The sequence below is a fragment of the Gobio gobio genome, assembly GCF_949357685.1.
Source record: "Gobio gobio genome assembly, chromosome: 22".
Taxonomy (NCBI): Eukaryota; Metazoa; Chordata; class Actinopteri; order Cypriniformes; family Gobionidae; genus Gobio; species Gobio gobio.
The window spans coordinates 8,588,992-8,607,449 of NC_137118.1; the positions used below are offsets into that span (position 1 = coordinate 8,588,992).

At 39.5% G+C, this 18,458-nt stretch overlaps 1 protein-coding gene across 1 annotated transcript in view; it reads left to right on the top strand.

Annotated features, from left to right (window-relative positions):
• Positions 1-18,458, top strand: part of mcf2b (MCF.2 cell line derived transforming sequence b) — a gene marked incomplete at its 3' end in the record, with an annotated part of 29,184 nt that overhangs the window by 737 nt on the left and 9,989 nt on the right. Inside the window, 19 exon segments of the mRNA XM_079805230.1 lie at positions 412-531; positions 2,720-2,836; positions 3,138-3,287; positions 4,607-4,731; positions 5,018-5,132; positions 6,393-6,512; positions 6,753-6,944; positions 7,026-7,217; positions 10,684-10,855; positions 10,939-11,027; positions 11,123-11,208; positions 11,379-11,445; positions 11,811-11,926; positions 11,995-12,064; positions 13,908-14,000; positions 14,090-14,182; positions 14,265-14,390; positions 16,188-16,409; positions 16,785-16,877. Coding sequence (XP_079661356.1) covers positions 412-531; positions 2,720-2,836; positions 3,138-3,287; positions 4,607-4,731; positions 5,018-5,132; positions 6,393-6,512; positions 6,753-6,944; positions 7,026-7,217; positions 10,684-10,855; positions 10,939-11,027; positions 11,123-11,208; positions 11,379-11,445; positions 11,811-11,926; positions 11,995-12,064; positions 13,908-14,000; positions 14,090-14,182; positions 14,265-14,390; positions 16,188-16,409; positions 16,785-16,877 — 2,358 coding nt within the window.

An 18,458-nucleotide genomic window follows, 5' to 3' on the forward strand; every position in this document is an offset into this window, starting at 1 on the left:
ACGGGCATTGATTGTCTTCTTAGCGTCTGAAAAGTGCATAGTAGTCAGACTGAATTTCCAGCTGTAATCAGCAAGAAACGTGTTACAAAGGTGTTTGTTTCACATTTTTAGCTTTTTAAAGGCTTTAAAAACACATTTTAATTCTAAATTGAGCTCTGTGTACTTGATATTAGTGTAACTTTTTCCTGTGATTACTTAATTACAATTTAAATATGTGCATCCATGGGGGTATGTGGGTGTCTGACCTAGATTTCTACATGAACACATTAGAAGTGGGAGGATGATATAGTACAAGCAGCCACCTTGCTGCTTATGATTAAATTGTTATCGTATTAGGCCTATTATTACTCTTTAAATCATCCTGAATTATGTCACAAGTTGAACTGCTGAAATATCCCATCTCTTCTTCAGATGTCATTCCCTGGACATTTGCATTTGGTTCTAGTGCTGAAGCCCAAACCCCACCTTCAGACTACTGGAACGGACCTCGGTTTCCGCTTCAGTCAGGACGACTTTGCTCTCAAGATGCCGGTAAGAGCTGACGAGATTCCCCTGTGGTACAAAACAATAGATTCTGTCAGGACCACTATCGTCAAAGATGATTGACAGTTAGCATATAGTTTGGATGGCCAGTGTTCTGGGCAAGAACTCCCTGCGCATCCATGCAGCCTACCATGGATGAGAGCAGGGAGAGCAGCAGTAAACCCCCTTAGGGTAAACAGAACAGAACCAACAATGTATTGCAGATTAAATTTACAACATAATTCTGGAATTTAGTTTGTCTGGCTATCACCAGACCAAGCTCAATTTAAGATTGAACATTGGTCTGGGGAGTCTGCTCTGTATTTTCTACTGCACAAGAGGCGTGAATAACGAGCATAATTCAAATGACTCTGTGTGCAATTGGACAGTCCTTCAACCAATCAGACCACAAGAGGCGTGATCAACGGGCAACGACCCATCGCTTCTCTATCCGTCATCATGTTAAACCCGCCAATAGCGCGCCAGGTGGATAAGCCGGTCTGTGATTGGTTCCCGCAAAAGTGTAACAGAAGCAGTAGAAATGAATGTACAGGTTTCCAGACTGAGTTGCAGGGCGAAAACAAATCGCCGGCAGATCAGGCTGGGTTTACCCAGTCTAGAATTTAGTCTGATTCAGAGGGAATCAGAATGCCAAATCCTGACTGACGAGAGGAGGAGCTGGGGAGGGAGGAGGGTAATTAGCTCCTGGGAAACGCAATAGCTGCTGCAACAGTGATTCTAACTAACACTTTTTAGTTGACTTTACTTAGTGTCTTAACTTAATTGTAAAAATCTAGTAATCTGTACTATTCACATACTATTCCTTGTTTACTCAGAAAAAACAAGTTAAGATTAATTGATTGGTTTGAGTGCCATTTTGTCAAGCCAAAAAAAAAGAAAAAAAAATTCCTCACCATTGTGGTGATAAGTGTTAACTTTGGTTGGGCACTTGGAACATTTATATTATTATAACTCTCTTTTCTGATGCAGCGATGCAACAAGAAATCACAGTTATTTGGTTTCAAAGGAAGAGAAGTAATAAATAGTTTGCTTTTAAAAGTTGACCTAGCTTCTGACTGAATATTTAACTATAGTTAATGATTTAGTCAGAAATTAAGATCATCTTTAAAATTAACCTATGTACACTCTAAAAAATGCTGGGTTAAAAAGAACCCAAGTTGGGTTGAAAATGGACTAACCCAGCAATTAGGTTGTTTTAACCCAGTGAATGGTTTGTTTTAACCTAGCAATTGGGTTGTTTTAACACAGTGAATGGGTCATTTTAACCCAGCAGTTGGGTTAAATGTTTGCTTAAAACAACCCAATCGCTGGGTTAAAACAACCCAATTTCAACCCAACTTGGGTTGTTTTTAACCTAGCCTTTTTTAGAGTGTAATATTTCCCTTTTTAATGATCGTTTACAATGTTATTGATCGTTTACAATTTTATTGCTAACACTTACGTCATAAACACCTGTGAAACTTTTAATTGGGTTGATATAATCCCTCTATATTTGGACAATATCTTGCAGCTGATCATGCTTCAGTCACACACAGACTTCAACATTCAGCATCTAAACAGAACAATGGGAACAACTAACTATGGTTGCTATACTAAGTCAAGAGTAAACCTAAATTAAAAGATCAAGTAGCCTACTCTCTACTGTTCTTTTTAAGTTACTGGAACTCTTGTGTAAGTGAACTATACTAACTAAGCATTTGTTAGCACAACATACTATTCCTATTTCACTTTGCTTGTTTTTTTAAGGCAATCGGTCTGCATGCTTTTTTCAAGTAAGTCTAACTAATTCGATTTTACAGTGTATATGCATGCTGTGATAGACATCGTATCCCTATAGGTAGACAGCTGACAGTCAGCTGATAAGAACATAACGCTACGCTACATTTTTTTATGATGTAGTGATGAGATACTTGAAGTCTTGAAAAGAAAAGCAAACACCCAGTTGTTGCTATAATAGAGACCAGTCATTCGTTTGAATCCCCACTGATTATGTGGGACAACATTTGATAGTTGACATATATTTTATGCGATCTTTATTTATCCATAACAAGGCCATTAAAAGGCCATTCCACCTTTACATGGCTAGTCTGCTTGACGAATGAATTCTTAATCTTATTAATTTTCATTAAATATACTGTGCTTAATTAATTCCCTAGCTATTTTCTGCCTTATTCAGATGATAATGCTGAGCTCCCTGTCAGACCTGCTTCGCTTCATTGATGAAAATCAACTGAGCACTGAGTTTGGTGGTAACCTGGAGCAATGCCATAGTGACTGGATAGTTCTGCAAACGGTAAGCATTCTGTTGTGTAGTGTAGCGGCTCATTGATTTTGTGCAGGGAAATGACAAGTAATTTATACTGGAACAAAAAAATTCTCAAAAAATGGAATTAAATCACAAAACTCCACTGTATGTGTCACTATTTGATGCTGATAAGAGAAATAAATCACTTACCAAATGATAATCGGTTTACTTCCTATTCATTAATTGTGATTTGCGAATATTAACATCTGATTTGAGATAAGGAGGCTTTGACCTCCAATTGCAATAAATGCTGAGTAATGCATATTTCTGTCTGTGCTGCCCTCTCCAGGCCATAGAGAGTTTTGCAGTGACAGTGAAGGAGATCGCTCAACTACTGCAGACATTTGGCACAGAGCTGTCTGAGATTGAGCTGCCGGATGAAGCCAGTGGCATTGAGTACCTACTCAGATCACACACTGAGAAATACAGACAGATGAAGGTATGGTGATGCGTCTCAGTTGAGTGGGCCAATATATTACGCACATAAACAGTGGGGTCTAATTTAAATGGTCTTATTTATCAAAATGCTAATTATATTAGGCTATCAGCATAGCAATTGTTAAATTGAATAGAATATTTTTTTTAAAGTGAAATTTTTTTAGATAATGTTTTACACATATTTCCGCGACTTTAAATGTGGTTTCAGACTTGGAAAATACACTATATTGCCAAAAGTATTGGGACACCCCTCCAAATCATTGAATTCATATCGTGATAGGTTGCCACCTGTGCAATAAGTCCATTCGTGAAATTTCTTCACTACTAAATATTCCACCATCAACTGTTAGTGATATTATAACGAAGTGGAAGCAATTGGGAACAACAGCAACTCAGCCACGAAGTGATAGGCCTCATAAAATCCCAGAGCGGGGTCAGCGCATGCTGAGGCTCACAGTGCGTAGAAGTCGCCAACTTTCTGCAGAGTCAATATCTACAGACCTCTAAACTTTGTGTAGCCTTCAGATTAGCTCAAGAACAGTGTGTTGAGAGCTTCATGGAATGGATTTCCATGGCTGAGTAGCTGCATCCAAGCCTTACATCACCAAGTGCAATGCAAAGCGTCGGATGCAGTGGTGTAAAGAATGCCGCCACTGGACTCTAGAGCAGTAGAGATGTGTTCTCTGGAGTGACCAATCACGCTTCTCTGTCTGGCAATCCGACGGATGAGTCTGGGTTTGCCGGTTGCCAGGAGAACGGTACTTGCCTGACTGCATTGTGCCAAGTGTAAAGTTTGGTGGAGGGTGGATTATGGTGTGGGGGTTGCTTTTCAGGGGTTAGGCTTGTCCCCTTTGTTCCAGTGAAATGAACTCTTAATGCTTCAGCATGCCAATACATTTTGGACAATATCCATAAAGATGAGCAAGTTTGATGTGGAGGAACTCGACTGGCCTGCACAGAGTCCTGACCTCAACCTGATAGAACACCTTTGGGATGAATTAGAGTGGAGACTGCGAGGCAGGCCTTCTCGTCCGACATCAGTGCCTGACCTCACAAATGCATTTGTAGAAGAAGGGTGGGCCAACTCCATATTAAACCCTACGGATAAAGAATGGGATGTTATTAAAGTCCATGTGCATGTAAAGGCAGGCGTCCCAAAACTTTTGGCAATACAGTGTATATTAAAAATAAAACACAATGACTGTATGTCGGGGGGAAAAAGTTGCCAACACGTTAAAAAAGCTTCAATACTCGATTTAAAATAAATAAATAAATATGTAAGTTATGGTTGAATGAGATATGATTTGAAAACTTTTACAGGATGATATAAGGTCAGTTATGAAGGAAGGACGTCAGCTGCTCTCAAACCTTGAGGCCTCAAAAGCAGCGGAAGGTGCTGCAGCAGAAGACAGAGACATCAGCCAAGACAAAGAAAGAGTGCAGAGGTACATTAATACTCACCAGCAGAGTAAGTAAATCATTGTCAGCTCTTTCAGGGAATAACTCTCCAAGGTGTATTTATGCTTTTCAGCCAGGTAATCAAAATCATGCAGTATTTATTGCCTCTTTTCATTTTTATTCTCCTAATATTGGATTGGTTGACGACGTCCATTCAACTTCCACTAGTTCACAATGCATTTTTGTCTCAATCATCAAAATGAACTTCAGCTTAGGCTAATTCAGGTAGGCTCTTTGTGTAAAAATTCATCATGTTCCATTTGTTTATTGCAGGCTCGTGGCACAGTTGCGGGACATGGAAATGGCTTTTGATGGTTTTTTTGAGAAGCACCACCTCAAGCTTCAACAATACCTTCAACTCCTCCAATACGAGCTGAGCTTCCATGAGGTACAGACCAGTGTTGGAGTAACAAGCTAAACATGGCGAATGTAACAGCACCGCTTTTGTAGTAACAAGCTTTTCCAAAGATTTGCGGTAAAGCACAAACAAGCTGCATCGCTTGTCATTGTACTTCGCATGTTACTGTACTTACAGTAAATCAAGTCCGATACCGCGAGCTGAGGTTTAACAGCTCTGTCGATCATATTGTATGTAGCACTGCGAAGACTTATTTTAGTGATTCTGTTCTAAAGTGTAGGCTACTCACCTCTATCATATGATGAGCTGGAAAGCCTGAGTCATACTAGTGAATTTGTTTGTCTGAATTGGTCCATTTTCTTATGCAGTGGAAAGTCTGTTTAATTTTAGTGAATCGGTTCATTCGGATGGTTATTGTAAATCAACAGAAAAAAGGTCCACCATCACCGATTTGAGTTGATGTGGTATTTAAAGTCTTTATGTTAATTTGATTAACATATTACTGCATATTATGTGTTTAATACAAACAATTTAACAGCTGGGTGATTCTATAATTGCAGGCACATTTGGTGTACAAAGTCTTTTTATCTGCTTTTTTCAAATGGTTATATTTTTTATTCTTTGAATAATTTGTTAACATCTCACATGATGTTACAGGCCATAACAATATAATATTTTATGTAAAAATGTGACCTTCGTGAACAGGATTCAGCTGAATTCAGCTGAGAACCGCAGCTGTTTGTCCTACGGCCCAGATGGGGTTGAGAATCCTGACCTTCGCATAGAGTTGATCAGGTTGTTGATTGTGGCCTGTGGGATTTTGTTCCACTCCTCTTCAGTTCAAAGGCTATGCAAAGTTGCTTGATATTGACTGGAACTGGAACACGCCGTCGTATATGCTGATCCAGAGCATCCCAAACATGCTCAATGGGTGACATGTCCAGTGCTGAATTGTGGAATTGTGTACAGATCCTTGCAACATAGGCCTTTTGTGTACATAGAAAAAGTCTTAGATCTTTGAGTTCAGCTCAAAAAGTTTTTTTTCTTCCTTTAAAAGTAAAAAAAGGAAGTAACTTGTGTTTGGCAAACACTGAATTATTAAAATTGAACATGTTTTGGATAAGGATTTGTTAGTGAACAGTTTTTTTCCTTAACTTTTTGAAATTCCAAAATTATAATATTATATAACACTTTATAATATTTTTGTGAAAATCTTGAATTAATGCAATTTCAAATATTTATCTAAAATGGATTGTTGAAAATAATGATTTGGTCTTTGTCTGTGCATAGATGGAGGCCAGTCTGGAGAAACTCAGTACGCAGGAGAAAGCCATCGCATCTGTGGGGACAACAGTGGCTCAGACGGAGCAGCTGCTCAAAGACCTCGAGATGCTGGAGAACACAGCAGAGGTTTAACATTTTAATGATTCAAATATTTGACCTTCTCTTTTTTTTACTAGTAAACATTCATAGAAAATGAAAAGCAACCTTTTTTGAGATTGTGCTTCAATTCAAATGCATTACACACCACAAATGTTGATTGATGCTGATGTTGAGAGCTGAGAAGGTGAAACATCTTTTTTGACCTGTATTGTTACTGATATACACAAGTGTTGATTAATATCTGATAGTGCTCTGTTGTTCTTGCAGGATGAAATGGGCCGTGCTCAGATTATTATACTGCATGGGCACCAGCTCGCAGCAAGTCATCACTACGCTCTTGCCCTAATAGTCCAGCGCTGCAATGAACTGAGGCATCACTGTGACACTCTCACAACAGCTCTGCGTGCCAAACGGGCATCTCTCACGCGCATACGAGACCTGCTGTTGCGGTTGGAGGAGGTATTAACTATGCAAATGCGAGAAACATATATGCGCTGATATATGCATACATACAGACTCTGCATATCTCTGTATGGGCAGACTGTGCGTTGGTGTGATGAGGGGGCCTATCTGCTGGCAAACCAGCTGCTGGATAAGTTTCAGTCCAAAGAGGGGGCGCAGGCAGCCCTGCGGGACATTGAAAAACTGATGGAGGCGGTGCCCTCAGTCCTGCGGTCTAACCCGGACTTCCTCAGTCTGGAGTTTGAAGCAATACTCACGCCACAGCTGCAGGTACTGACACACCTGAACAGAGCACAAATATACCCTTTGAGACCAGTAGTGAAAACGCTTTTAAAAGTTTAATTGAAAAATGTGCCTGAATTTTATCATTTCTTTCTGAAATGTCCCTCTTTTGCTTTAAAGTCACGATGGAACAGAGATAGTGACAGATATTTTCTTTCGTATTGTGATGTATCAGAGTGAGATGTATTATAAAAAAAATAATAAAAAAGGATGTGTTCTATTCATTGGTTGTTGACTGGATGGAGGCAGATCTAAATGCAGTTTATTGTAAGAAAGGGGCGGAGTTTAAAGGGGTAGTTCACCCAAAAATGAAAAAGTTGTTCCAAACATGTATGAATTTCTTTCTTCTGCTGAACACAAAGGAAGATATTTGGAAGAATGTTAGTAACCAAGCAGATCTCGGCAGCCATTGAATACCATAGTACCCCCCCCCCCCCCCCCCCACTCCCCACTATGGTAGTCAATGGCTGCCGAGATCTGCTTGGTTACAAACATCCAAATATCTGCCTTTGTGTTCAGCAGAAGAAAAGAACAAAGACATTTATACAGGTTTGGAACAACTTGAGTGTGATTAAATGATGACAGAATTTTCATTTTTGGGTGAACTATCCCTTTAAGTGCACTAAATGATTGGAGAAGTCTGGCATATATCACCAGAGAGAAGTTTGGTGTTTCATCAGAAGATCAAGGTATTTTAATTAAAAATTATGAGGTCAAAAAAAGAAAAGAAAAAAAGAACAGATAGATAGTAGGGGTGTAACGGTACACAAAACTGACGGTTCGGTACATACCTTGGTCTTGAAGTCACGGTTCGGTACGGGTTCGGTACAGCAGTTTTACAAAATAGCTTTTTATCTATTTTTATTAAACAGCGATTTACTGAGAAAATTGTGCCTGTCCTTAAATGAATTCAATTATAACTAAAAGTTTCTTAAATAAAATGCTGTAAACTATATAGGGAGCCCTTTCTCGCACATTACTATAATATTAAAGGTTAACAACAGAGCCCAAACTATTAGCCTAAATTCAGTTGCTATTTATTTTTAGATATAATAATCAACACTCAAATAACACATTGTATGCAAACATGTAAACTTCACATAAGGCAGTTTTTGCATTAACTTCTAAATCTAATTATAAAATTGTTTTTTTCTCCAATTCGTTGTTGAAATATAATCATTTATATACAGTGGCTGTCATTTTCATAACAGATTTATTGAAACATGTATTAAATAATCAAGACATCACTAACAGGTTAAGTAGAATAATGAATATATAAGCTAATGTAGTGCATATATTTAGCGAAAGAGTTAGTTTCTCTAGTGAACTAACAGCTGTGGACACTGAATGACTTCTGAGGTAAATGTAATGCTATGTGACATTGTTTACAAGCTGTTTTATTGACCTCTTTCTGCCATTGAAACACTGATTGAGTGATTATACGACATATGATATGTTTCAGTAAGTTGTAATGTATCCTCAACAACATACCTTTAGATATTAATTCATGTTTATTCTTTAGGAGGAGATGATCGTGTTCTGCTTGAACTAACGCGCCTATACAGTGATCAGTTACGTCACATTAATCGTTTGAATTTCGTTATAAAATGGACTGATAATATGTTTGTGTGGGAACTCGGATTGAAGTATGTTCCGGCATAAAACAAGCCTACTGTTAACTGTTAAAGATTACATTCGGAACCGGTAGATACACAACCGCAAGCCCTGTACCGAAACGGTTCGGTACGAATACGTGTACCGTTACACCCCTAATAGATAGAGTGAATTTCCATTTCATGCTGACTTTAATGGCAACAAGCCAAATACAGTTGTAATGTACTTACTCAGCTTCATTTGTTATATAGTTTAAATCATTTATATCCTTTACAAAGATACCATAAGAAAGAAAAACCACAAAAGGGATCTTAAAGGGATGTTCACCCAAAAATGAACATTTTGTCATAATTTACTCACCCTTATTCATTCCAAACCTGTATGACCTTCTTTCTTTTGTAGAATTTTTTTTTGAGAATTTGAATTTGTTTTTTTTTGCCCATATAATGGAAGTTAAAGGATTAGTTCACCCCAAAATGAAAATGTCCTGATAATTTACTCACCCCCGTCTCATCCAAGATGTTCATGTCTTTCTTTCTTCAGTCGAAAAGAAATTAAGTTTTTGGAAGAAAACATTCCAGGATTTTTCATCATATAATGGTTTTCAATTGCAACCAAAATGCTGAAGGTCCAAATCAATGCAGTTTCAAAGCGCTTCGAATGGTACTGCGCGATCCCAGCTGAGGAATAGGGTCTTATCTAGCGAAACGATTGGTCATTTTCAAAAATAAAATAAAAATGAATATACTATTTAACTTAAATTGTTCATCTTGCGCAGCTCTGCGAGGTGCTAAGAATGACGTAATCACATAGGAAAGGTCACGCAAGATGTGTTTACAAAGCGCTCCTGTGAAGACTAATACAAAAGGGCGTCCTTTAGCAAAAAAAAAAGGTAAAACAACGATATCGGACAAATTTGAAGTTTAAAATTGAGTGTTTTTGGTACAGGGCGTTTGCATTAATCTTCACACGAGCGCTTTGTAAACACAGGGGCGGTTCTTCTGCCTACATCTTGCATGACCTTTCCTATGTGATTATATCATCCTTAGCACCTCGCAGAGCTGCGCAAGATGAACAATTTAGGTTTAAAAGTATATTCATTTTTATTTTTTGAAAATGACCAATCGTTTCGCTAGATAAGACCCTATTCCTCAGCTGGGATCGCGCAGTACCATTCGAAGCGCTTTGAAACTGCATTGATTTGGACCTTCAGCATTTTGGTTGCAATTGAAAACCATTATATGATGAAAAATCCTGGAATGTTTTCTTCCGAAAACTTAATTTCTTTTCGACTGAACAAAGACATGAACATCTTGGATGAAACGGGGGTGAGTAAATCATCAGGAAATTTTCATTTTGGGGTGAACTAATCCTTTAATGGTTACCAAAATTCTTCGAAATATCTTTTTTTGTGTGTTTCGTAGAAAGTCATACAAGTATGGAACGACATGAGGGTAATTCAATGACGTCAGAATTTTAGTTTTAGGGTGAACTATCCCTTTAATATATATCTCACAGTATCCCATTTGTTTATTTTAGACAACATGAAGATTAAGTCAAAAGCAAATGAATTTCCTGATTCTCTGATTATCTTCTTTGAAAAAGATGCCACGTACTGTATGTCTCCTTTAGAGTATCAAAACTGTGCTCAGATTTTTAATGTAAACTCAAACATTTCTTCCATTATCTGAGCTATGCTATCAACATTAACTTTGTATCTCAATTGTCTGTTTCTATTTATATTTCTCCTTAATTTTTGTAGAAATTATATAAAAAAAGTTTACATTAAAATCACAGTAAGTGCCCAATTTAAGTTCACCCCCTTTTCCTTTCATGCTAGTCTCAGATAGAGGCTGTCACAGAGAAGGTATCAACAGTGCAGGGAATGATCCAGAGCAGACAGGCCTGTCTGAGAAAACTGGCTGATATTCAGGTCAGACCCATCCAGCTGGTCGCTCCAAGGCCTGAGAACTCGCCACGCTGCAAATCCCCTCTGTTCTCTCCTAAACACAGTATGTTTATCTATTTCAACTGCATTTGCTCATGGTAAACATACAATTTCCATTTGTCTGAATGTTTCCTGTCTTTTTCTAAGGTTTTGATGTGAACTCCAGTTTAAGGTTTTCTTTTGATCTTGCACTCCCTGGTAAAAGGGGCTCACGGAAAGGTCCCAGCACAAAGAAGGTTTGACTTGACCGTCCTTGTCCGTCTCAAAACCATACAAAGTGCACTGCTTCTACTCCTTGCCAGCTTTAGGAACTTTTCCCTGGTTCTTGTAGATAGAGGTGATGCACGACTACGAGGAGAACCGCAGCTGTTTGTCCTACGGCCCAGATGGGGTTGAGAATCCTGACCAGCACAAACGGTGAGCATTTGATGCAATATCTTGACAAAAAAATGTATGTTCACGAATTATGAATTCCTTCTGAACCTCTTTTCTTTGTCTGTCTCTCACCAGTCTCTTTCCCTTTTTGTCCTCATCTATTTCTTCCCCTCTCTCCTCTGTTAATGTCCACGCGTCCCTCGCTTCGGCAGTCACGTAATGAAGGAGCTGATTGAGACGGAGAGGATCTACGTGGAGGAGCTGCTGTCTGTTTTGCTGGTAAAGTCTTGACCGAATGACCTTGAAATAATTGGTCTGCGTTTTGTTCTCTCTCATTCCATTTGCCTCACAGCTGTGATATAGTAGTTAATCTTTGGACGCACTCATTTTGATTTCACATCTTTCCTGTCACACTGTCGTTTATAGTGACACAGTGTTCTGATGTTATCTGTACAACCATTGGTAGAGACTGCCATATAAAAATTAAACTGTGATGGCGCTGGTCATTTGGCACAGTGAAGGGTACAACAGAAATGAAAAGTGTACAATTGGAGCTAATATAATAGTTCTAAAAAATGTTTTACCCCTCTTTGATATTTGGAATATTTTGAAGTCATACATTTTTTTAATGTTCCTTGTGAAAGGGTTACAGGGCGGAGATGGACAACCCATCTCTCTCTCATATACTGCCATCTGTACTGCGAAACAAGAAAGAAGAGCTGTTTGGAAATCTGCCGGAGATCTATAAATTCCACAGCAGGTGAGAATATGCCCACACACATGGATACAGAAACACACATTCATGCTGATCCTGTCTTTGTTGTGCAGGATATTCCTGCAGGACCTCGAGAGCTGCTTTGAGTCCCCAGAGAGGCTGGGAGCATGCTTTCTGGAAAGGGTGAGGCATTCGGTGTCATATCTATATATGTATATGCATTTAAAATGTTACAAAAGATTCCTATTTCAACTAAATGCTGTTCTTTGAACTTTCTGTTTATCAGAGAATCCTGAAAAAAATGTATAACATTTTTCACAAAAATATTAAGCAGTGCAACGGTTTTCAACATTGATAATAATAAGAGGTTTCTTGCGCAACAAAATCAGCATATTAGAATAATTTCTGAAGGATCATGTGACACTGAAGACTGGATTAATGGATGCTGAACATCACAGGAATAAATAACATTTTGAAAAATACTGAAATAGAAAACGTTTTAAATTATAATAACATTTCAAAATATTACTGTTATACACCGATCTGGCATAACATTATGACAGGTGAAGTGAATAACACTGATTATCTCCATCACTGCACCTGTTAGTTGGTGGGATATATTAGGCAGCAAGTGAACATTTTGTCCTCAAAGTTGACGTGTTAGAGGCAGGAACAATAGGCAAGCGTAAGGGGTTTAACAAGGGCCAAATTGTGATGGCTAGATGACTGGGTCAGAGTATCTCCAAAACTGCAGCTCTTGTGGGGTGTTCCCGGTAGCAGTGGTCAGTATCTATCAAAAGTGGCTCAAGGAAGGAACAGTGGTGAACCGGCAACAGGGTCAAGGCTCATTGATGCACGTGGAGAGCGAAGGCTGGCCCATGTGGTCCGATCAAACAGACGAGCTACTGTAGCTCAAATTGCTCAAGAAGTTAATGCTGGTTCTGATAGAAAGGTGCTAGAACACACAGTGCATCACAGTTTATTGCGTATGGGGCTGCATAGCCGCTGACCAGTCAGGGCAACCAAGCTGACCCCTGTCCACCGCCAAAAGCGGCAACAGTGGGCATGTGAGCATCAGAACTGGACCACGGAACAATGGAAGAAGGTGGCCTGGTCCGATGAATCACATTTTCTTTTACATCACGGGAACACATGGCCCCAGGATGCACTATGGGAAGAAGGCAAGCCGGCGGAGGCAGTGTGATGCTTTGGGCAATGTTCTGCTGGGAAACCTTGGGTCCTGCCATCCATGTGGATGTTACTTTGACACGTACCACCTACCTAAGCATTGTTGCAGACCACTGTTCCAACCATTGTTGGAAATGGTATTCCCTGGAGGCTGTGGCTCTTTCAGCAGGATAATGTGCCCTGCCTCAAAGCAAAAAGGGTTCAGGAATGGTTTGAGGAGCACGAGTTTGAGGTGTTGACTTGACCTCCAAATTCCCCAGATCTCAATCCAATCGAGCATCTGTGGGATGTGCTGAACAAACAAGTCCGATCCATGGAGACCCCACCTTGCAACTTACAGGACTTGAAGGATCTGCTGCTAACATCTTGGTGCCCGAAACCACAGCACACCTTCAGGGCTCAAGTGGAGTCCATGCCTCGATGGGTCAGGGCTGTTTTGGCAGCAAAAGGGGGACCAACACAATATTAGGTCATAATGTTATGCCTGATCAGTATATATAACAGTATATGTACTGATAAGAATATAAAAGAACCAACTCGTAAGAATCACTGGTTTGTAAATTGTTTGTTCGTGACTAGATTGGTCACGTTGGACGTTGTTTTTGCATGCAGGCTCTGATGACATCTCAACAGAAAGACATTTTTTGCCATTATTTTGTGGTACACTGCCTTTTATTGCATCACACTCAATAGACTGTGAACTCACATTCACAATCCAGGTAAATATGAATTATTCTGCTGAGGTGCTGAAGATTCGGTGGTGACGCCTTAGAAAAGTAGTATAGGAACCACTGATCTATGCCCTTTAACAGTTCTCTTGTAATGAATTGTTTTGCAGAAAGAACATTTTCAGGTCTACGAACGCTACTGCCAGAACAAACCTCGCTCAGATGCCCTCTGGAGGCAGTGTTCTGATTCAGTCTTCATCCAGGTATTGATGTGGATATTTTTTGGGAATTCACACAACCATACAATAACAATTAAATATTTTATTTTGCTAATTTTATTTTCCTTATTTAGGAGTGCAAAAGGAAGCTGGATCATAAACTAGGACTGGACTCGTATTTGTTGAAACCAGTTCAACGTTTGACCAAGTACCAGCTTCTTCTGAAGGTGCTTAACCAAACCAAACCCAAATTGTAATTTCCCCCCCAAATGTCTATTTTCACTAAATGCTCCCTGTCTGTTTGATTAGGAACTCCTAAAGCACAGCTCAAACTCACAGTATGCATCTGAGCTGCAGGGGGCGCTAAATGCCATGCTGGATCTCCTCAAGTCTGTCAACGACTCCATGCATCAAATTGCCATCACCGGTTATGAGGTGTGGCCAACAAATGAGAATGGAGACAGGAGGATTATTAAAGTGCGCCTATTATGCTATTTTAAAGGTTCCTAATTTTGTTTTGAAGGTCTCTTACAATATGTTTACATGCATTTAAAGGGTTAGTTCACCCAAAAATGAAAATTCTGTCATTAATTACTCACCCTCATGTCGTTCGACACCCGTAAGACCATATTCGGAACACAAATGAAGATATTTTAGTTGAAAGCTGATGGCTGAGAAAGGCTTCAGATAGGCCTCCATTGGCATTCAGTACATTTATACTCCCAAGACCCATAAAAGGCATTTAAAACGTCGTTACAAAGTCCATCTCACCACAGTAGCTCTACAATAATTTTACGATGCGACGACAATAGTTTTTGTGCGCAAAAAAAAATCAAAATAACACCTTTATCCAACTTGTTATTGTCTTCCGTATGCCTCCACGACGCATGCGCGAGACCTAAAGCACGATCAATGTAGAATCCAACAGCTTAGACACGCGCGTCTTCCTCTGCTTGTAAACAAATCGCTTCTGGGTCATGTGTCCGAACGCCGGATCTGCGTCATATTCTCGCGCATGCGTCGTGGAAGCACACATGGAAGACAAGAACAAGTTGGATAAAGGGGCCAGTTGCATAAACTAAGCCAATATGTTAAGACATCTTAAGATCTAGTCTTAAGATCTAGTATGAGCCACTAGCAGTTAGGCAAGTGGCATTCAGTCTTACTTTTCGTATCAAATTAGGCCAGTCTATGTTTTTATGTAACTGATTTAAAAAAAATTATGAACAGTCTTAAAGAATTTTTCTTTAACGGTTTATGCAACCGGCCCAAGGTGTTATTTTGATTTTTTTTTGCGCACAAAAACTATTGTCGTCGCATCGTAAAATTATTGTAGAGTCACTGTGGTGAGATGGACTTTGTAACAACGTTTTAAGTGCCTTTTATGCATCTTGGCAGTGTAAATGTACTGAATGCCAATGGAGGCCTATCTGAAGCCTTTCTCAGCCATCAGCTTTCAACAAAAATATCTTCATTTGTGTTCCGAATATGAACGGAGGTCTTACGGGTGTCGAACGACATGAGGGTGAGTAATTAATGACAGAATTTTCATTTTTGGGTGAACTAACCCTTTAAGGTTAAAAAAGCAGCATCAACCTTTTTCTCTAATTCCCGCCTTTCTGCGAGCATACTCTGCTCTGATTGGTCAGATGGCTCAGTCTGTTGTGATTGGTCAACCGCTTGCAACCGGTTGTCAGAAACAAAATGCACATTACCATATCTGAATTTCAGCTCCGGAGGCTTCCTCAGCACTTGATACACAGTGATACGAACAGTAACGATGGCGTTGGTTTTACCGTAGTAAAAGTTGGAAGTGCATGCAAAGTGAATTTGCTTTCGCAGCGCAGAAAACAACACAAACTAAATTCTTTCAGGCCTCAGCTACAACTACAGTGTTTGAGGGCAGGTCAGAGTAGACGTTGTTCCCAGACGGCCGTTGAAAACCATAGGCTGGCATTATCTACAAACCTATGTAGGTTCGTGCAGTTCCGAATCGGTTCTATCTTTTTTGACAAAAACTCAATTTATCGCGCACTTTGATCTTTGACATTCACAAACCGCTACATACTATATGAAAGGTAATATCCGAAAAAGCATAATGGGGCATTTTAATGTTTATCGTGACTGATAGTTGATGAAATATGTGTTTGTTATTAGAATATAGTCTGAAATGAACTAAAAGTGTTTCTATTTGCATTCCCACATTTGCTTTTCTATGTGTTCTTTGTATAGGGTGAATTGAGTGACCTGGGCCGCGTCCTTATGCAGGGCTCCTTCAACGTCTGGATCAACCATAGGAAAGGCCCAACGCGCATGAAGGACATGGCTCGCTTTAAACCCATGCAAAGGCATCTGTTCCTTCATGAAAGAGCTCTGCTTTTCTGCAAGAAGAGAGAGGAGAGTGGAGAGGGACATGATCGGACAGCCTCTTACAGCTTTAAACACTGCTTGATGGTGAGAGAGGCATTTAAATATTTATTTGGTCAGAATGCATGACTACTTTTGAATGACCATCAGCGTAGTACAATGATTTTGGCAGCCAGATGGTGCAGTTACCACATCCACCATGCTGCTAACCAGCCAACTTTGACCTACTTTCATCACTTGAACCATTTTCGAGCATGTTGTGTTGCACTGGTGTTGAAGTTAAGCACCTATTTGTTTATCCCAGCCCTATTTTAAGTGTGCTCAAAGAGATTGACGTTTTTATGAAAGAGGTTTTAGGCTTAACACAAATTCCACTGGCAGTTTAAAAACCCACAAGGTTATTAAAATACCGCATTACTGAATTTCCATGTGAGGTCTTTGACCCCTCTGTTTCATTTGCAGATGAGTGCTGTTGGGATCACAGAAAACGTCAAAGGGGACGTAAAGAAGTTTGAAATTTGGTACAACGGAAAAGAGGAGGTGTATGTTGTTCAGGTGAGTCATTTTTATCGAGGTTAAAACTCCACAGACTGCAATGGATAAAAAGTTACAAGTGCCTCTGTCATCACTTACTAACGCCTCCTCTATACCTCCTCGCTGGTGGGGATATCTCAAAAATCGCTTGTTCACAGCGAACGTTAATGTCAAGCCCTGAACGCAAATTTGTTTGTAGAACTTGCAGAACTAAGTAATGTGTGGGCTTTATATATACTTCAGAATAAATTCTTTGCCATTTTTGAGACGGATTTCATATACACTGCAGTCCAGAAGTCGTGAGATCATATTTAAAATATGAGATTCAAAATATATATAAAAAGTATTATTTTACATGACTAAAATAGTTATAATGATAATATAGCTTGAAATAAAAAAGTAAATAATAGAATAAAGTACAACCCCAAATCAGAAAAAGTTGAGACAGCATGGAAAACGCAAAAAAAAAAAAAAAGTGATTTCTAAATTTACTTTGACTTGTATTTCATTGCAGACAATATGAACACGAAATATTTCATGTTTTGTCTGGTCAACTTCATGTCATTTGTAAATATGCATCCTTTCCTGTCATTCAGACCTGCAACACATTTCAAAAAAAGTTGGGACAGGAGCAATTTAGGGCTAGTAATGAGATAAAATGGTTAAATAATGATGTGATTTGAAACAGGTGATGTCAACAGGTGATTGTAATTATGATTTGGTACGAAAGCAGCATCCAAGAAAGGTCAAATCCTTTAGGAGCAAAGATGGGCCGAGGATCGCCAGTTTGCCAACAAATACGTGAGAAAATTATTGAAATGTTTGAAAACAATGTTCCTCAAAGAAAGATAGGAAGAGATTTGGATATTTCACATTCAACAGTGCATAACATAATTAAAAGATTCAAGGAATCTGGAGGAATTTCAGTGCGTAAAGGACAAGGGCGCAAGCCTAAGCTGAACAACCATGATCTCCGATCCCTCAGGCAGCACTGCATCAAGAATCGTCATTCATCTATAAGCGATATCACCACATGGGCTCAGGACTACTTTGGCAAACCTTTGTCAAGTACCACAATACGTAGTTACATCCACAAATGCCAGTTAAAACTGTACTGTGCCAAAAGGAAGCCCTATGTTAACAGTGTCCAGAAGCGCCGTCAACTTCTCTGGGCTCGGAGGCATCTGGGATGGACCATCACACAGTGGAAACGTGTACTGTGGTCAGATGAATCAGTATTTGAGGTATTTTTTGGGAGGAATGGACACCGTGTGCTCCGGACCAAAGAAGAAAAGGATCATCCAGACTGTTATCAGCAACAAGTCCAAAAGCCAGGGTCTGTCATGGTACGGGGTTGTGTCAGTGCCCTTGGCAAAGGTAACTTGCACTTCTGTGAAGGCACCATTAATGCTGAAAAGTACATAGAGATTTTGGAGCATAATATGGTGCCTTCAAGAAGACATCTTTTCCAGGGACGTCCATGCATATTTCAACAAGACAATGCAAAACCACATTCTGCACACATTACAAAGTCCTGGCTGCGGAGGAAGAGGGTACGGGTACTTGACTGGCCTGCCTACAGTCCCGACCTGTCTCCAATAG